The sequence below is a fragment of the Mytilus californianus genome, unplaced genomic scaffold, assembly GCF_021869535.1.
Source record: "Mytilus californianus isolate M0D057914Y unplaced genomic scaffold, xbMytCali1.0.p SCAF_1, whole genome shotgun sequence".
Classification (NCBI taxonomy): Eukaryota; Metazoa; Mollusca; class Bivalvia; order Mytilida; family Mytilidae; genus Mytilus; species Mytilus californianus.
This window is the reverse complement of record NW_026262581.1, coordinates 76,528,617-76,546,976: the sequence shown is the minus strand read 5'-3', so window position 1 is coordinate 76,546,976 and position 18,360 is coordinate 76,528,617. Positions and strand designations below refer to the sequence as shown.

The following is an 18,360-nucleotide window of genomic DNA, read 5'->3' as shown; positions in this document are numbered from 1 at the left end:
AAAAACATAGAATAAAATCACTCTCAGCACATAACGAGACTATGTAATAACTTAAAAAAGTGCTTCATATCAGTTTATCCATACAAATTTTTTACCACACGAAAACTGATGCTGATCATTGTCATTGTAGTTATTAACATTTGCTGAAGAACTCATCTTTATGTCTTTTTCTATCAATCCATACAACTGGCTTAGTTCTGTTCTCTTATGAGTAATTATATGTGGAGATATTACTCCACCAGGACATGTTGTGTTATCACTCTGAAAGATAAAATAAACCAAGATAGGGAGATTGACAACACAACAAATCTAAACCAATCAAATAATTCAATCTGATGTATTTTTGTCGAGCCTAGGACTACTGACGTATAGATTTCCACATGATAAAAATATTTACTTTACTTTAAAATGGACTGTTCTATAGGTAAACACAAGAAAAAATGGACTGTTTTATAGGTAAACACAAGAACAATTTAATCTAGTGAATACAGATACAGTTTTTATGGGGAGGGGGGTAGGATGAAAAATTTTGTCCTTCATTTTTTTAAAGTTGTAATCTCTGTCCTGCCTTTTTATTTTTCACTCTATTCGGTCCTGCCTTTTTTTTATTAGTTTATCCTGAATTTTTTTACATAAATTGTCATCCTGCCTTTTGTTTTTGCAAAGTTGCTCATCCTGCCTTTTTTTTTACTCAAAACTCCTGTCCTGCCTTTTTTTTAAATTTCATCCCTATGTTGGAGTATTGTAACAACAACGTCTTTTGAACGCCACTTCTCTGAGACCCATACAGCTATATTATTTAAGAAAAAACAGTCGAAATGGTTGGCAAAATAGAGAATTGTTCACAAACATAATTTTGAAAAAGGGAAGAGGGATAAGTGCTCAAAGAACTAATTTATTTTTCGCCACATGTTCATATTGAGTCATATCATACAGAAACCTCCACAGTTGTAGTCTCTAGTAATATCTTATTACTTTTTTGTCCTTCTGTGAAATAAAAACAGTTCCATCCAATAACAAATACTATAATTTATGTTGTAAGATAAATGATATGTACTATCAATTCAAATACACATAAAGAAACATGTTTTACCAGGAACATATATATTAGATATACTGTTCCCAAGTTTTACGTAAGTCCAAAAGAACAAATTATAAAAAAGAAGATAAAAAGACTAAGATAAAAGATATAGGGACGTTTTTTTACACTTGTCTGTTGTCGGGTTCATTTGGGTATTAGAATTTATATATCACGTACATATGGTAATAAGAGTACTGAAAACAAAATCTGTTCAAAAGTTTAAAGGCATAAGTATATAATCATAGTTTAATGAAATTAATGTTTTGACAGTTTAAAGTATGTGTTCTTTGAAGTACAAATTATAACTACTTTTACAAAATAGTAAACTACTTTAGTATACAGAAAGCAAAGTACTTGAACATTTTCCATTTAAAATATTTATATTAATCTAAGTTAAGTCCAGGACATTAAATTATTAAACTAAATATAATACACAACAAACATTTATAACTTTGTAGAAACTTTGAATAAAGCCATTTACTTATATTTGAAGATTATGAACGAGACAGCACAATATTACCTCACACAGTTAACCATCCAAACATGTTATCTATAATAATTACATTACCTCACGAATTCAAATATCTTTTTTATAAACTCAAGTCAAAATTTGTATCAGATGATTCAATCTTAAGCAACGCCCAGTTGAGGAAAGAATTTACATGTAATATCTATTTGAGAAATTAGTTTTGTTTCATTTATTATTTATACAAATGAATTAATATCAGTGAAATGCACGTTAGGAATATCCTTTCACTTTTGTGATGCCTTTCATTTGAGGCTACAAGAGGTACGAACGCAATGTTTCTCAATAGAAATATTAAAATACTGAAAATTTGCATTTCACATGAATTTTGCAGATTGTCTTACATTGCATCATTTCATCAATTTAAATTCGTTGATTAATTATGCATAAAATGAACCCTTGTTTATACCGTAGTCTAGATCTAAGCAACTCAAATTATAGAGAAATGAAGTCCACATTGAAATTAGGTCACGTTGGTATTAACTTTACACATGCGCACGTTTTCCGTTAGGGTCCAGATCTAAACAACTACAAATCATAGATAAATGATATTTCGTCAATCGTTCCATCACATATTCGATGACCAAGGTCCAAGCTAAAATAAGATCATCAACACCTTTGGTTAACTTTGATTAAATCAAACATTAAGGTACAAATACTAGCAACTACAAATGATAGAGGAATGATCATTTTATTAGTTGTTGAATTTTTCTTTTATTTCCCACTGTAAGGGTGATGGAGCAATGTTAAGTATATTAACAAACTAATAATGTAGTTGATGCCAATATGAATATAACAGCAATGTAAGTAACCTTTAATGATACAGCAATCAAACAATCTATGTTAAACGAGGTAGAAAGTAAGAGGTAATTATATGTGTTTCAACATTGGGCAAACGAACACAAATTAGCCCCTAGTATAGACAAGTCATTCCACGAGTCAACAGAGTTGAGGAAATAGCTCATCTTCATCATTCAATAGTCAAAAACCATAAAAGAGACAGCAACAACTACTGATAAGTTTCCTGACGAGACGGGCATATAAACGTGGTAGGATTAAAAAAGCTTAGTAAGTTCTCAACTCTCCTCTAGATCAGTTGAATAACGTTTAACAATACACAACAAACCAGCACTTGATTCAATTATATATCGGCACCATAAAATAGAAAACTACCAATGCCTAAATAAGTCAAATGTCTCCTAATTTAGGGAAACAGAAATTGCAGATGGTATAAAAATACAAAAGGTCAAGATTAAGCCTTTTAAAATATTATGGATTATTGATTTGTATAAAGGAAGCTGACTTTGAATGAAGTTTTGTAGGAGAAAAATACACATCGACCTTCCAATTTCTATTTTTCATCTTGTAGAAATTTCTGAATCTAGAAAATGTCAGATCAGAATGTTTGTTTACTCATAATACGTTAGAATTTTCTAATTATTTTACATATATGACTCGGTGTGTATGAAAGGAATTGTCGTTTTTTTGCGCCTTTATAACGATTGTCTAAACACCTTTTATTATAATTGATTGTATATAATATTCCGAAATCAATTCGAATTAGTATTGAGCGAACACTTGACCGTCACCTCATTTGTTTTCTGTCGACATATTTTATTCCATATTACTATCTGTTATGACAGTTGTATTTAAACAATTTGTTGTATATCTTTCACTATATCAAAAGTATTAAGAACTGTTTTGTGTATTGGGATTAAGATTAAATAAGCCCCGAGTCACTAACAATAGAAATATCACAAGCTTATCTAGAGATCAAATATTTAATCGTTACAAACTTACATATTGTTTTAAAACGTTATGATTTAGTTTGATTTTTGGACTGGGAAGGACAGGATGTTGTAGAACTCGATAAATTCTAATCAGATAGCACGTCAAAAGATAGGAGTGAATTCTACTCATTGTCTAATGTAAGGATGTGAGTTTCTTAGAATAAAATGGAGGATCCGATTCGTAAACCGTCTTATGGGAAACCATCTTTTTCAAGATTGTCGTCTCTAAACGAAAACTTACAATCTATTTCTGATAATGAAGATTCTGCATTTGAAACCGAAAGAAGTACCAAGAAAGTGCGTAAGTTTTCAAGAAAACAAAGTCGGAGTAATATTATGCTTGGAGCATTGAAGAAAGACTTACAAGAGATTGAAGCAAACCCTGCAATCAGGAAACACAGAAAAAGTATACAAAGAAATGATTCACATGACAATCAGGCGAAACGGAATCTTGAGGTGTTTAACGAAACTATGTCAAGAATGTCATGGCCACGTGAACAACAGAAGCGCCGTCGCTATAGTAGTTTCGGCGGTCTAACGTCACGTTCACGCCGCAAATCGTCGGTTTCAAGTGTATCATCGGGTGAAATAGTTCTAACGGATAGGGAATTGAGAAAAATTAGCATGATGCAAACACTTCAAAATATGGGAGTGAAATTTCCAAAGAAACGTCCCCAAAACGTTCCTCAAAGTCCGACAATGAATGAAGTCGAGGTCATGGAAAACATGCAGTTAAGAAAAAGACATAGTTTATCTACAAGAATGTTAGAAGCAACAAAACTAGTTGAAACAAGAAGACAGCCTGAGACTCTCAAACCACTTGATAACATTATCAGAGAGGTGACAGAAGTAACAGCTTCTTCGTCTGATGAGAAGAAAAAGGGAAGTCGGCCATCTTCTAATGAGAGTCAAAGCAGCAACGTAATGAGAGCAGTACCACGAACAAATTTCCAAACAAGACACAGAGCCTCAATCGCAGGGACATCTGTAGCTATGGAAGGTATTGGTGCCTTTAGAAAAAGGATAAGAAGAAGGAAGGTAATTTTACTGTAGATGATTTAAAACTTATTTTATACTGCAGCTTGAACACTTCCTGTTGTCTTTATCTACCAAATATAGTAACAAAGAGATATTTCGTGCAATGTCAATTTCATGTCACACCACTGTTCTTCACAATCTGAGGTTCGTTTAGGGATGGAAAATAATTTATATTTTTGTGTTAATATTTTCATAAATATAATTGTAGCAATATTTAGCTGCAGTATAAAACAAAATTGGGTAAATGAAAACTTTTTTGTATTCGGCACGAAACTGTTGAAGGACTCGGTAAACCTCACCCTTCCCCAGTTTCTTAACCTCATACAAAAAAGTTGATATTTTTCTGACATTGACCTAACATTGTATATTTAGTTTGGGTTATATAGCTCCTTACATTTCTACGTATCTATATACATCCCTGGCTTTCAAATGCTTTGGTTTGAGCGTACATTGCGAAGGTAAATCTAGACTTTACAGTGTTGTTTTCATTGTCTTTCATATAGAATATTTTCAGAAAAATTCCAATGGGCTTTAACAGTCATCTATTAGCTTTTACAGTGATTTATTTGAAAACATGAATTTACTGTACAGTTTGGCTACTGATTGACCAAATATTAAAAACTATGTCCTGCTTAGAAAACATAAAATATATCACGATTTTAAGAGATATGATAGAAATATAAATCAGAAAACCTGATCAACTTCTTTACTACCAGATCATGAACTGGTTGATTGTTACCCGTTTATAAAACACTTGACAGTATCCATTGAAATTTTCCTCCACAAAGGATTTATAAAGGACGAAAGTCAATAATAACTGAAAGTTTTATTAATTATAAAAAGAAATTGAAAGCGTTATATAAATTGTGAAGTTGTCTTTGCGTTGGACCTCCACAGAGATCCCTGTATGTTTCATGTTTCTTTTTGAATACATAAATTGTTATGTTGTTTGGAAATCAAAATTAAATCAATCCGATGACAAACACGGAAAAAAGAAACACATCCCACTTCATTCATAGAAACACACATTGGGCCCCAGTAGGGTTCACCGTAGGTCACAAGATCACGTGTAAACAAAATGCCTCAGCTCATCAGGTCACTTTTAAGCAACTACAACTTTGAATAAAACGGTTTTAAATATTTTCTATGATGAAAGGTCCTTTTTAAATGAGACGTCATGTCTCAAAGTCGCCCTCCAACGCCATAGGTCACAGTTCGGAATGAAGCATTTTGGGGCCATGCACATTATCTAAAGTCTCTGTTAGTACACATTCATGCCTTCGCTTTCGCTGTTTTGTTTCTTCTTTCGATAATATGATGTAAGCATTTGCCCTTTTGATAAACCCCCACATCCCATGAAGATGAATAATTAATGAGAACCAAAATGATTTGTCACACAATTGAGAAAATAAGTGCATTGCAAAATTAAACCAGGTTAAACCTTTAGTCGTAATTGTCCGTACCAAGCCAGAACTATGGCTGGCATTGTTCCAATGGTGCATATTAATCACAAATCAAATAAGTTTACTAGAGCATGTATATTGAGATCGATGTTTTAGAATAAAGCTTGAAGTTTAGTATATTTTTAATCTGCCTATTCTATATACAACTAATTTATTTTATGAATATGGATTGAAAAGCGAAATGAAAATCATCCATGACTTGAAAATTATCAATTTAAATTAAGGAATTTTCATACATTTTACATACCCGGGGTCGATATATTTTGCAAGATCTTTGGGTTAGTCATGGGATCCCTAATAATTATCAATTTAAATTAAGGAATTTTCATTCATTTTACATACCCGGGTCGATATATTTTGCAAGATCTTTGGGTTAGTCATGGGATCCCTAATAACTCGTAAAAATTATTTGGTTACGTAGCTTTTCGTCTTTGGTTTTTCTGGTACATTGTAGGTATACATTTATATAATCTTTCTATGTTGTAATGTTACACTACTGTTTCATGTTAGGGTGAAGGTTGGCGCCTGTCAAAACGTTTAAACCCACTGCATTTGTTTGCACCTGTCCTAAGTCAGGAACCTGTTTCAGTGGTTGTCGTTTGTTGATGTGGTTCTTAAGTGTTTCTCGTTTCTCGTTTTTTATATAGTTTGGACCGTTGGTTTTCCTGTTTGAATTGTTTTACACTGGTCATTTTTGGGCCCTTTATAGCTTGCTGTTCGGTGTGAGCCAAGGCTCCGTGTTGAAGGCCGTACTTTGACTTATAATTGTTAACTTTTTAAGCATTGTGACTTGGATGGAGTGTTGTCTCATTGGCACTCATACCACATCTTCTTATTATTTCTATTTGACATCACAATGTAATACACTTATTCTGGAAACATGCATAGTACAATTTAAGTATGCATGCACAAATTTCAGTTAATATATTTAAATTGACTATTTCAGTGCACATTTATAAACTTAAATCTAAAAGCAATTGACACAATTGTGACGTGAATTATACTTCAAGTTATGATTAATTGTCTTACTTGAACTTGATATACAATGGAAATCGTTATTAGATCAACATTCAATATGTCCGTGAAAGTGAAAATCAATTCAAATGATTCATAAATTGTCGATATTTTGGTAATAAGTGTCCAAGAAATGTCTTCATCAATTCACGGAGTGCTCTTCAGGTCTAAATAAAAGCTGAAAACAAATAATTTAATACCCGGAACAGCCCTGCAAAATATCATTCAATACGTGAATTGCTTGCGGTTAAAATGTGTCACAAGGAATAGATTTCAAAAGTTTTTGGAAATGACAGTCTTTTCTATAATCTTGTGGTTCATACCTATTCTTTCTGTTATTTCTTGACATTCTCTGTTGTGTAACATTATGGTTCTTTACATTCTCTTTTGTATAGCTTCATGGTTCTTACCGTCTCTATTTTGTGTAATCCATGGTTTTTTCCATTCTCTTTTGTGTAATCCATGTTTCTTCAGTACATTCTCTGTAGTTTAACTTCATGGTTCCTCACATTCTCTTTTGTGTAACTTCTTTACATTCTCTTTTGTGTTACGTCATAGTTCTTTAGATTCTCTTTCATGTAATTTCTTAGTTCTTACACATCTCTTTTCTATAATTTCATGGTTCTTACTAACGCTCTCTTTTTTAAAATTTCATGTTTCTTAACGCTCTCTTTTCTGTAATTTCAAGCGCAGTAGCTAGCACTTCTGTGTCGACATGAATTATCATTGATATGGTCATAATTATAAATTAACTGTTTACAAAACTTTGAATTATTCGAAATATTAAGGATTTTCTACCCCAGGAATAGATTACCTTATCTCTAGTTGGCAAAACTTTAAATTATTCGAAACACTAAGGATTTTCTACCCCAGGAATAGGTTACATTAGCTGTAGTTGGCAAAACATTTCGGAATTTTGGGTCCTCAATGCTCCTCAACTTCGTACTTTATTAATTTTTTTGATTCGAGCGTCACTGATGAGTCTTTTGTAGACGAAACACGCGTCTGGTGTATAAAATGTCAATCCTGGTATCTATGATGAACTATTTCATGGTGTTTACACATCTCTTTTCTGTAATTTAATGGTACTTACACATCTCTTTTCTATAATTTAATGGTTCTTACTCCTTCTTTTCAGAAATCTAATGGTTCTTACTCCTTCTGTTTAGAAATCTAATGGTTATTAATCCTTCTTTTCAGAAATCTAATGGTGGTTTAATTGAGGTCTGGAGCTGGCATGTCAGTAACTGCTAGTAGTCCTTTGTTAATTTATGTATCATTGTCATTTTGCTTAGTTTCTTTTGTTACTTTTTATGACATCGGATTTTGACTTCTTTTAAACTGAGTTTTACTGTACGTATTGCTATGTGTTTCTGTATTCTACTTTGGCTAGAGGTATAGGGGGAGGGTTGAGATCTCACAAAACATGTTTAACCCCGCCGCATTTTTGCGCCTGTCGCAAGTCAGGAGCCTCTGGCCTTTGTTAGTCTTGTATGTTTTTTTAATTTTAGTTCCTTTATATGTTTTGGAGGTTAGTGTGACGTCCATTTTCACTGAACCAGTACACAATTTTATTTAGGGGCCAGCTGAGGACCACCTCCGGGTGCGGGATTTTCTCGCTGCGTTGAAGACCCATTGGTGGCCTTCGGCTGTTATCTGTTCTTTGGTCGGGTTATTGTCTCTTTGACATATTCCCCATTTCCATTCTCAATTTTATTACATATCTCTTTTCTGTAATTTATAGTTCTTTCACATATCTTTTCTATAATTTCATTGTTCTTACTTTTCCTGTTCAGTAGTTAAGTGGTCAAACACATCTCTATTCTATGATATCATAGTTCTTACAGCTAACTTCTCAGTTTTTAATGATTTTTTCCCTATATTTTCTGTAATTTCATGGTTGTTATACAACTTTTTTTCTGTAATTTCAAAGTCCCGCATATTGTCTTTCTATAATTTTCTGATTCTTTTTTTCTGTAGTTGCTAGTTAATGGTTCTTAAATCTCCCTCTTCTGTAATTACTATTAATGGTTCTAACACTTCACTTAATTTTCCGTAATTACTAGTATATGGTTCTTACTCCTCTCTTTTCTGTCAGTTCAAAACCAGGAAAGAACTTTTGGCATCTTACCTGTTCAGAAAATAAGAAAAAGATCCTTGTTTTTCTTTTAGTTTATTCGATGTTTTTTTCTCAATTGATTTAGTCTCAAACATGCAATTTAGAACACGTTAAAAACTCTTCTCACACACTTCAAGCACTCGAGATTGTCAAAGTAAAGGACATGGATTATGCTAACGAATACAAATTGATAGAAGTAAATCAATATTAAACTCAATGTACCTCTTACAATAAAAGGTCCGATAACCTCTAAAGTGTCATTAGGTCGTTTGTGTCCTTTGGATGCTGTCTAATTGAACTAGTGTGGATTCATTATTATTTTTTCCTGGGAAGCGGGAAACCACGAATGTAAAAGTATAAATTTTCTATAAGCTTTTATACAAATATTGAAAAACCACGAAATCAAATCATCGGAAGTTCAACGAAAATACAATTATTCATCTCCACGAAAATTGGTACCCACGAAAATAAATAATTCCACAGTATACCCACTTTTCCTTTTGTTTAGATTATTCATTTAACTCCCTCACTCACATTTGAAAGACAATTAATGCATTCCAGAAATTCCTCTTCAAAATACGAACTAATACTACTATATATGAATTATTCATTTATTTATTTATTTAATTTGAATTATTTCGTTTATACTTAAAAATTGAATGCTTCTTTTTGTAAATTTATTGGGGTGTAAAAGCGTTGACCGAAGTATATTTTGTATGAAGCGCGGAAGTTTTTCTTTTGTTTACCTGTGCACTTTACTATGGAAGCTCGTGTCATCATGAATGTTACATTTCATGTTGAAATGAAGATTAATTTCAGAATGACGCGAGATTGCTGTTAGCCAATCAAAATAACGTATTACAATGAAACATACATGTAATGTAATTATATTAGAATAAAGAAGTAACGAGCCAAAATTATTATCATGATATAATCAAATTAATTGATATAAGAATATTCGACTATCAAAATAATTATTGTAACTCAGTTCTGCTTTGAGACATTATGGAAAGGATGAAATGCGTGTAAAAGAAAACACTTCCTTTTTAATACAGTGAGCAGAAACCCCGTTTGAAACAATTACTAAGGGGTCCGAATGTAAGCAGTAATTATAAAAAATAAGGAGATGTTACATGATTGCCAATGAGACCATTATCCACTAGAGACCAAATGACGTGAATTTAAGAAATTATAGATCACCATAAAATGCGCTTAACCAATACCGTTTAGTATGCTATAAAGTTCCCTGACATGATATCCATTAACATGTTACCGCCTTCAATTTGTATGTAATATTTCCCGATGGATGTGAAGTAAATCATTTTTTTTTTATTTTTTTGATTATTTTTCGAAAAAACATAATTGAGCTTTGTTCCTTATTTGTTTGATTGTTTTTTTTTTTTTTATTTTTTAGTTATCCGCTACTATCCTGTAGATTTCGATATTTGAATCTGTATCCTTCAAACTATTCAACGTTAAGGCAAAGGAGTGTTGTAAAGTAAACACACGATAAAAGTTTGCCTTCTCTTTTACTGCTTTGTCACAAAGTCAAAGATCTTCAGCTATCACATTGGTTTGCTTTCAATGTTGTTGTAACTGCCTGTGTTTGTTTTTACTTCTAATATCATGTTGAAAACATGTATGGTTTGGTGGCGGGTGTTGATAAACCCTAAAAGTGAAAATTTTAGAGCTTGCAATGTCAATGCAGTGTCAATACCGCATGTAGATGTGGTTGCGGATATTTGTTATATATGTGTTCGACGACCATATATTTTCACATGTACTCGAAACTTCATATTTACTTAAAACATAACAAATGCTTTCAAAGGTTATGTTTCTGCATTTGATTACATTTTGGATATTTTATAAATTTCTATTATTAAAATTGATTTTTATTACATAATGAAATATTTGATAAATTTGAGATATTATGTTATAGACTAACATTTAGATTGACTAATCAATCTCCGTCAAATAATCATTTCATTTGTACTATGCTTATGTACACAGAAGTTTAGCTGCAAACATATCTTATAAATATATATTTATATTGTACTTTCTCATAAGTAGTTGATCAAATTTTAAGCCTTTGGTGGTATATAACATGGTTATTTTTAGAGGAAATATATTTTAATCTGTGTTAATATGTTAATCCTGTTATACATATATTATTATTTTGAAATTACTGAAGTATTATATCGAATTACTTTTGTAATCAAGCGCAAAAATAATCATAAGTATATTTACGTATGTGTGAAAAAGTAAGGGAAAAAATTGAATCTGCAATAACTCAAGCACTTTTAAAAAGAAAGTCTGTTTTTTGTCATTATGAGAGAAGAAGCATCGCGCAAACACTTAGGGGTTATTGTGAGACGGAAGCTGAAGTAATCATGTAAAGTGATTATTGAAAAGGCTCTTCAACGATTAGCCTTAGTCTGAAGACTGAAGTTTAGATTAAAAAGGAAATGTTAGAAACCATTTACGTATGTTTTATACTCCAAAGCTTAGCATATGCTGATATTGGCCGGGACAATATCCCTCGCTATTTAAAAACATCTATAGAAATCACGTGACTAGAAGCAGTCAGAATCGTTACAGGCAGATCTAAGATAAAAACAAGACCGTTTCTGTACGATGAAACAGGTTAGGAAACTCATCAGTCCCGACGTGACCAACATAAATTGCTAAAATTTCACCAAATGTTTTAAAGAGATTGTCTTGATTATCTGTCTTCATCAGTTCTAAATCAGAGACTAGAGCTACATGACACAAACCATATTTATTAGAAAAGTTATTATTAGAAGTCTTTTCTACCAGCACAAATAAACCTTTGGAAAAATATTCCAGACGACATTCGTTTGAATCAATCTAAATAATTTAAGTTTTAAAGACATATCAACTACATTTGTATAATATATATTCAGGTGTTCCAATACCTTGAATTGAAAGTTAGACCCTCAGCTTTAGCTTTATTTTAAAATATGTAAACTGTACTTTCCCGTTGTAGACACGTCCGATACAGAAGTTTAAACGTCTTGCCAAATTTCTGGTTGTTTTACTTCGTTCATGGAGAGTCCATGCACAATCGTAAGTAATTTATACTAAATCCTTAATTTTACACCAATGCAACTGCTACTATTTCCACTTCTTCATTATCCAAAAATCTAAAACAAATTATATCTTACATAAGTGTGACGGCTGATGAACGTAAAGCTGAAATTTCCCCTGTCGACGGACTTTGGTTAACTCCGATTGAAATTCATACGATTCCAAAAGTTTTACTGTTTAGGCCTGGATTCCCTGTGTTTTAACTGGCTGTATTTATTATGCTACTACTACGCCCATAAACAAATAGTGAAAAGGGTAAATAACGAATAATCATAACCACTGACAATTGAGTTGAGATATTTCGCTTATTAAAGGTGTTATATCTCAATCATGCTAGAAATTCATTTCGAGAAGTCGAAATTTAGGTACATGTAGCTAACAACATTTAAAAATGAGCGACAATTGACAATCTATTTCAATGTTTTTTAAAGTGTATACATTTATACCGGTATAGATAGAACTTTTTGTATATCTCATTTAGTTAAAGGCAAAATTTACAATTTAGTTATAATGCTGATTTTAGCGTTACACAAAAGCCTCGTTTTGGTATGCTCAAGACAAGAAGTTTTGAAAGCCAAAGCAAAGAAAACGTTTGGCTGCAAAAAAAAATGCTTTAACAGAACAAACGAAATCACATCCGGTCAATTTTGCCCCGTGGAATTGCTAATTTAGTTATATATATATACATACAGTTAACTTATAATACTTAAAAGTTGCAATCAAAATTATTCCTTTACATTTAGCCGGATGGACGTTATACTTGGTGACTGAAATTGAAATATACCAGTAGTGTAAACTGAGAATGCGCACAATTATTTTTCGTAGGACAGATTCAAAGTATAATCAAGAAAACAAAAAACAAACTTTTCATTTATGCAATTCAATACATTAGATTTGGAATGATCTTATTCGTGATAATCAAAATTGAGAATGGAAATGGGGAATGTGTCAAAGAGACAACAACCCGACCAAAGGGCAGAAAACAGCCGAAGGCCACCAATTGGTCTTCAACACAGCGAGAAAATGTCAGCTTCCAGAACTATGAAAATGCTACCCTGATAAAAATACTAGAAAGATACACAGAAATAAATGGTTATTTCTAAACCTAAAAATACATATAAATGTTGTTTTAAGGCTATCCTTAATTAAATACATTTTCTTCTCACAAATTAATTGTTTTATATTTCTGCCTTTTGTTATATTTTCTTGCTCATAAATTTCATTTCAACCTGTATTTTTTTAGAGTACATGAAATCCTGTTGTCTTTTGATAACATTGACGCAGTTACGAATACTTCAAATTCCGAGGTAGAACTCCTGTTTGATATAAGTGAATATAAAGCTGCGAAAGAGGTAATATGTTAGTCTAGTCATTGTGGAATTAATGAAATCATCAACCTATGTAAAATTTTGTCTGCTGGGGAGAGATGACAAAGAAAAAAACATCACAATACAACAGAATAGCAACAAAGAATTACGACCTATAAAAGGTTATACAGCTCCCTTAATTTTTGCGTTCAAGCGTTTATTTAATGAAAGAAGATTTTTATATGTATATCCTCGCTAATGTTAAAGGGTTCATTCCGGAATTCTGGTAAGGATTGGAAAATTTGTACAGAAAATAGCAGAAAATTTAAAGTCTTGTGATGTAGAGTCTGTGTGCATCTAGTAAGCACAATTACCATATTCAGTATCATAAAATCAATATACAGATATTTCGTTTGATGTAATCTATCCCTCCCCCCCCCCCCCCCAAAAAAAAAACCAAACAAAAAAACAGTAAAAAACAAACAAAATAAAACAAACAAAAAACAACGTACTCATGAAAAATAAAAAAAATTATAAATAACCTCCCCCCCCCCCCCCAACAAATAAAAGGTCATAGAACCATGATAAAGATAATGGACACATGGATGCATGCATGAGTGCCATGACGGAACCTTAAAGCTACTTGAGTATATGGATACAAGATATGAAATAATCAGCATACATACGTTTTTTATTCTGCAACAATCATCACAGGCTAGACAACAAAGAGTTTCTGCGAGTATATGCTAATGTCTGAATATGTATTTAAATTCAATGAAATTTATTGGCGATAGAGTTTATTGAACTGTATAATATGTTTTTTCCAAAATCATACCATTTTTGTTATATGCCTTGTAAGACACAAAATTTACATTGTACAGGCAAAAATTTCCAAAGAATTGAAGCGTATACTGAACAAGAAACCCGGAACTAGAACAAAGGATGAGGTTTACTATGTAAGATAGTACTATCTTTTAACATAATTTTAAGATGGAAGCTTTAAAGTGTAAGATTTAATGCAGAAAACAAAAATGTATGTGGTTATGTTCATGGAGGGGCGACACACGTCGACATACCGTTATCTTCTATGATATTTGATCTTAAAGACTGCCCATGTTCCTATTAAGTAGAGAGCAAAATTAGGATTAAACTTATTTTTTTCAAATGAGCAAATTTTTTTAAAACTATTGCCCAATTTAAAATGGGATTAAGTAATTGCATTATATTTAAAAATTAACATTTTATTCAAGATACAAATTGCACTTCGGAATTACCAGTCAATAGTTGAGTACCCAGTACATATGCAGAAAATGTTAGCTGAAAAAGCTTGGTATGAATCGTGAGTATATACAAATATTGATATTTTTTTTTGTAATTTATGCTGACATTTGTTTTTGTATATTAGCTTTGACATTTATAAAATATCTCCTTTTATTAGACTTATTGTTTTTGCTCAGTTTTTCTTCTTCTTCTTCCTCTTCCGCCGCTTTTAAATTTGAACTTGTCCGCACCCGTTCTCCCAAACCGCTTGTCAGATTAATTTAGGGTTTCACAATATGTTAGACTAGCATGTCTAGTGGTGCAATCAGGGTATTGTGTGTGCAATGGGGTTTATAAAGGGGTACTTTGAGGGGCAAAAAGAAAGGAGGTTTTACTGTAGAACCCTATGGGATTTTATTTTTTTTAATTTTCAAATGATTATAAATTGAAAACCGTTTGTGATAGACACAAAACCGACCGTGCAAGGGCTGTATAGCCAGTCAAGGTCGTTAAAAACTTCCATATATAGACACAATCTTTTTGATTGAAAATGTTCTAAATGATAAAGCACATTAAATGAATTACAAGGTTAGTCCCCAGGGGGTCACCCCACCCCCTGCCATTTAAGAAAGTTCTAATATCTTGTAAATGGTCGGGATCCCCACCCCTAAACCATATATATTCTGGTTTGTCATGATAAAGCACATCAAAAGAAATACAGGGTAAGTCCCCAGGGGCCACGCCCACCCCCTGCCATTTAAGAAAGTTCTAATATCTTGTAAGTGGTCAAGATCCCCACCCCTAAACCATATATATTCTGGTTTGTCATGTCTCGAACATTTGAATGACATATAGGGTCCGTCCCCAGGGGCTCCCTCACCCCCAATGTTCTAATATCTTGTAAATAGTCGAGATCCCCACCCCTAAACCATATATATTCCTGTTCGACATGTCTCGAACATTTGAATAATGTATAGGGTCAGTCCCCAGGCCCCCACCCCCAATGTTCTAATATCTTGTAAATGGTCGAGATCCCTACCCCTAAACCATATTTATTCCTGTTCGTCATGTCTCGAACATTTGAATGACGTTTAGGGTCAGTCCCCAGTGGTTCCCTCCACCCCAATGTTCTAGTATCTTGTAAATGGTCGAGATCCCCACCCCTAAACCATATATATTCTGGTTTGTCATGCCAAGATGATTTGAATGATATACAGGGTTAGTCCCCAGGCATCACTTATGCATATAACTTTACTGGACCAAACCAATTTTCACTGGACTTTGCCCAATGTCAGGCGACCCTTGGAATTACGAATTATGGGAGCATCGTTTGGGAGGCTTCGTAACAGCTTCATGTTACAATCATTTCTTGTTTAGATTCTATGAGTCAAACAACTGGCTTTCCTGTAATTTAACTACAGTTTTAACTGGAACTTTGCATTGCATATTGAACTGGCCTATTATAATTGTTTTTTTGCTTCCAAAAAAAACTTTAAAGGTATGTTAAGATTTTTATGTGTTGAAGTGACTCTTCGTCGGAACAAGAATTGTTTACAGGACTTAAATCATCCTCAGATGTGCTCTGTGTTAAAAAAAAGTGGATAAAAACATGACTGAAGATATATTTAAACGTTAACATGTTTTCTTTTTTCAGATATGATGCAAAAAGAATAATTGTAAGAGAAGGTCATGTACCCATGTGCTTTTACTTTATTTTAACAGGATCAGGTAAATTTAATATACATGTATAGTCATTACCGTAAGCATAATTGACACAGTCTTCTGTTTTGTGTACTGTTGTTTGTCTGTTTTTTTTAGCCATGGCATTGTCAGTTTATTTTCGACTCTGAGTTTGAATGTCTCTTTGGTACCTTTCGTTTTTCTTTTACACGACCGTCTTATATATGACAATATAATAGTGCTTATAATTTGCGACGTATTTAATATTGACGAAAAATTTAAAATAATTGTTATACCCGAAAAGTAGTTTGTGATACCTGCAAGGGTATGGAAACAGAAAGTCAACATTTTAAAAACACATGTTATTTTTGTCAAACATAATTATGCATTGTAACTGTTAAAGTGGATTGTTTTCTTCTTACAGGAGTTGTTTCAGCATTAGATAGAAAGACGAATGTAAGAAAGACGATAATGTACCTTAGTAGAGGAGACAGTTTTGGGGAGCAAGCCATCATGACAAGGTCTTTAAGACAAACAACTGTCATATCAAGAGAAAGAATAGAATTGTTGACAATATCAGATACAGTAAGTGAATATATGTCGACCAGAAAAGATCTAAAAAAGGTGGAAGGACTTCTTCTATGAACAAGTTGTCTATAATATATCACGATTGTTACACTGAGCACATATGTTTAACATCCTGATTACGAAATAATATGTGGACAATTATGAATCTCATTGAAATCAAAAACATATTTTAGAGAATCTGATATTTGAAAAAAATGTGGAAGATACCAAAGGGACAATCAAAATTCATAATTCGAAGAAAAAATTACAAAAAACAATAGCAAAAAAATATAAACCATCAAAAGACCTACAACAGTCTACAAAACACTAATTCTTATTTGCAAGAATTCGCGTACAGGCAATTTTGTTATTTATTTGCAGAAATAATTTAAAAGGTATATAAAAACTATCAGTATCTCTGGTTATGGGTACGCCACATGTCAAAGACGATTGCTTCAAATCTATAAATCTTGCAATAATTTTTTTCTTTGTTTAGATACTAAATAATTATTAAGTATTGATATATTGCCCAAATAAATAAATAAATAAATAAACAAATAAATAAACAAGTAAATAAATAAATAAATAAATAAATAAATAATCATTCTCAATGTTCAGTTCTTTCTCTCTAAGTATATTCATATCTCATTACTACTGTGTATGCCACGTTCAGTTATTGTTGAATGTGTAGATGAAGAATACCGCTAGCTTCTTTAACTTTTTGTGATGGAGATGAAAATGTATTAAGTTTGTATCATACGAATAAAGTAACAAGTCGGCGCGAAGAGGAGCACTGTATTTTACCACATGAATGTCGACTGTTGAAAAATATGCCCATTTAACGTAACTAAAAGAATAGGCCACTTAGTTATTTTCATTTCAAATAACTGATTGTTTGAAAAAGGTGGTTGTACAAAATATAATGTTTTCCATTCTTAAATAAGATATTTGTATCTATAAGGGTCAGTCTCTTTTTAGAATCATTTCAATCTGTCTTCAAGTTTAGTATGAAATTGCACTGCATATAATTTTTCGGTAGGTTATTGTTTGTTTCGAGTGCCTACTCAGATACGAATCTAAATCCATTTCATTAATGCAAATACACTGGTGGATAAAAGTGGGATTATTGTATCAACCAACAACTGTTAGTGGCGTATAACTTAGATAAATCTTTACATTTCATCGTCTTTTCTAACAATAAAGCAATACATTTATATCATAACTTTCACCTTATTTCATTGAGACCCTCTAGTTAACGTAAAAATCAAATAAACGAAATTTACTCTTCAAATGTTAAAAAAAATATTGTTGTTTGATGATGATTATTATATATTTCAGGATTTTGTGGACATATTTATGTCAGGTGGGTTACGGGACCCCAATGATCCATTTCTAAGGTAAGTACTT

The 18,360-nt window shown here is 32.2% G+C and overlaps 1 protein-coding gene across 1 annotated transcript in view; it reads left to right on the top strand.

Moving 5' to 3' along the window:
• The first annotated feature begins 3,499 nt into the window (after positions 1 to 3,499).
• Positions 3,500 to 18,360, top strand: part of LOC127707494 (uncharacterized) — a 34,211-nt gene continuing 19,350 nt past the window's right edge. The window contains exons 1-8 of the mRNA XM_052212073.1: positions 3,500 to 4,435; positions 12,039 to 12,118; positions 13,383 to 13,491; positions 14,328 to 14,402; positions 14,697 to 14,785; positions 16,361 to 16,434; positions 16,811 to 16,971; positions 18,292 to 18,350. Coding sequence (XP_052068033.1) covers positions 3,563 to 4,435; positions 12,039 to 12,118; positions 13,383 to 13,491; positions 14,328 to 14,402; positions 14,697 to 14,785; positions 16,361 to 16,434; positions 16,811 to 16,971; positions 18,292 to 18,350 — 1,520 coding nt within the window. The 5' untranslated portion in view covers positions 3,500 to 3,562. The remainder of the gene's footprint in view (positions 4,436 to 12,038; positions 12,119 to 13,382; positions 13,492 to 14,327; positions 14,403 to 14,696; positions 14,786 to 16,360; positions 16,435 to 16,810; positions 16,972 to 18,291; positions 18,351 to 18,360) is intronic.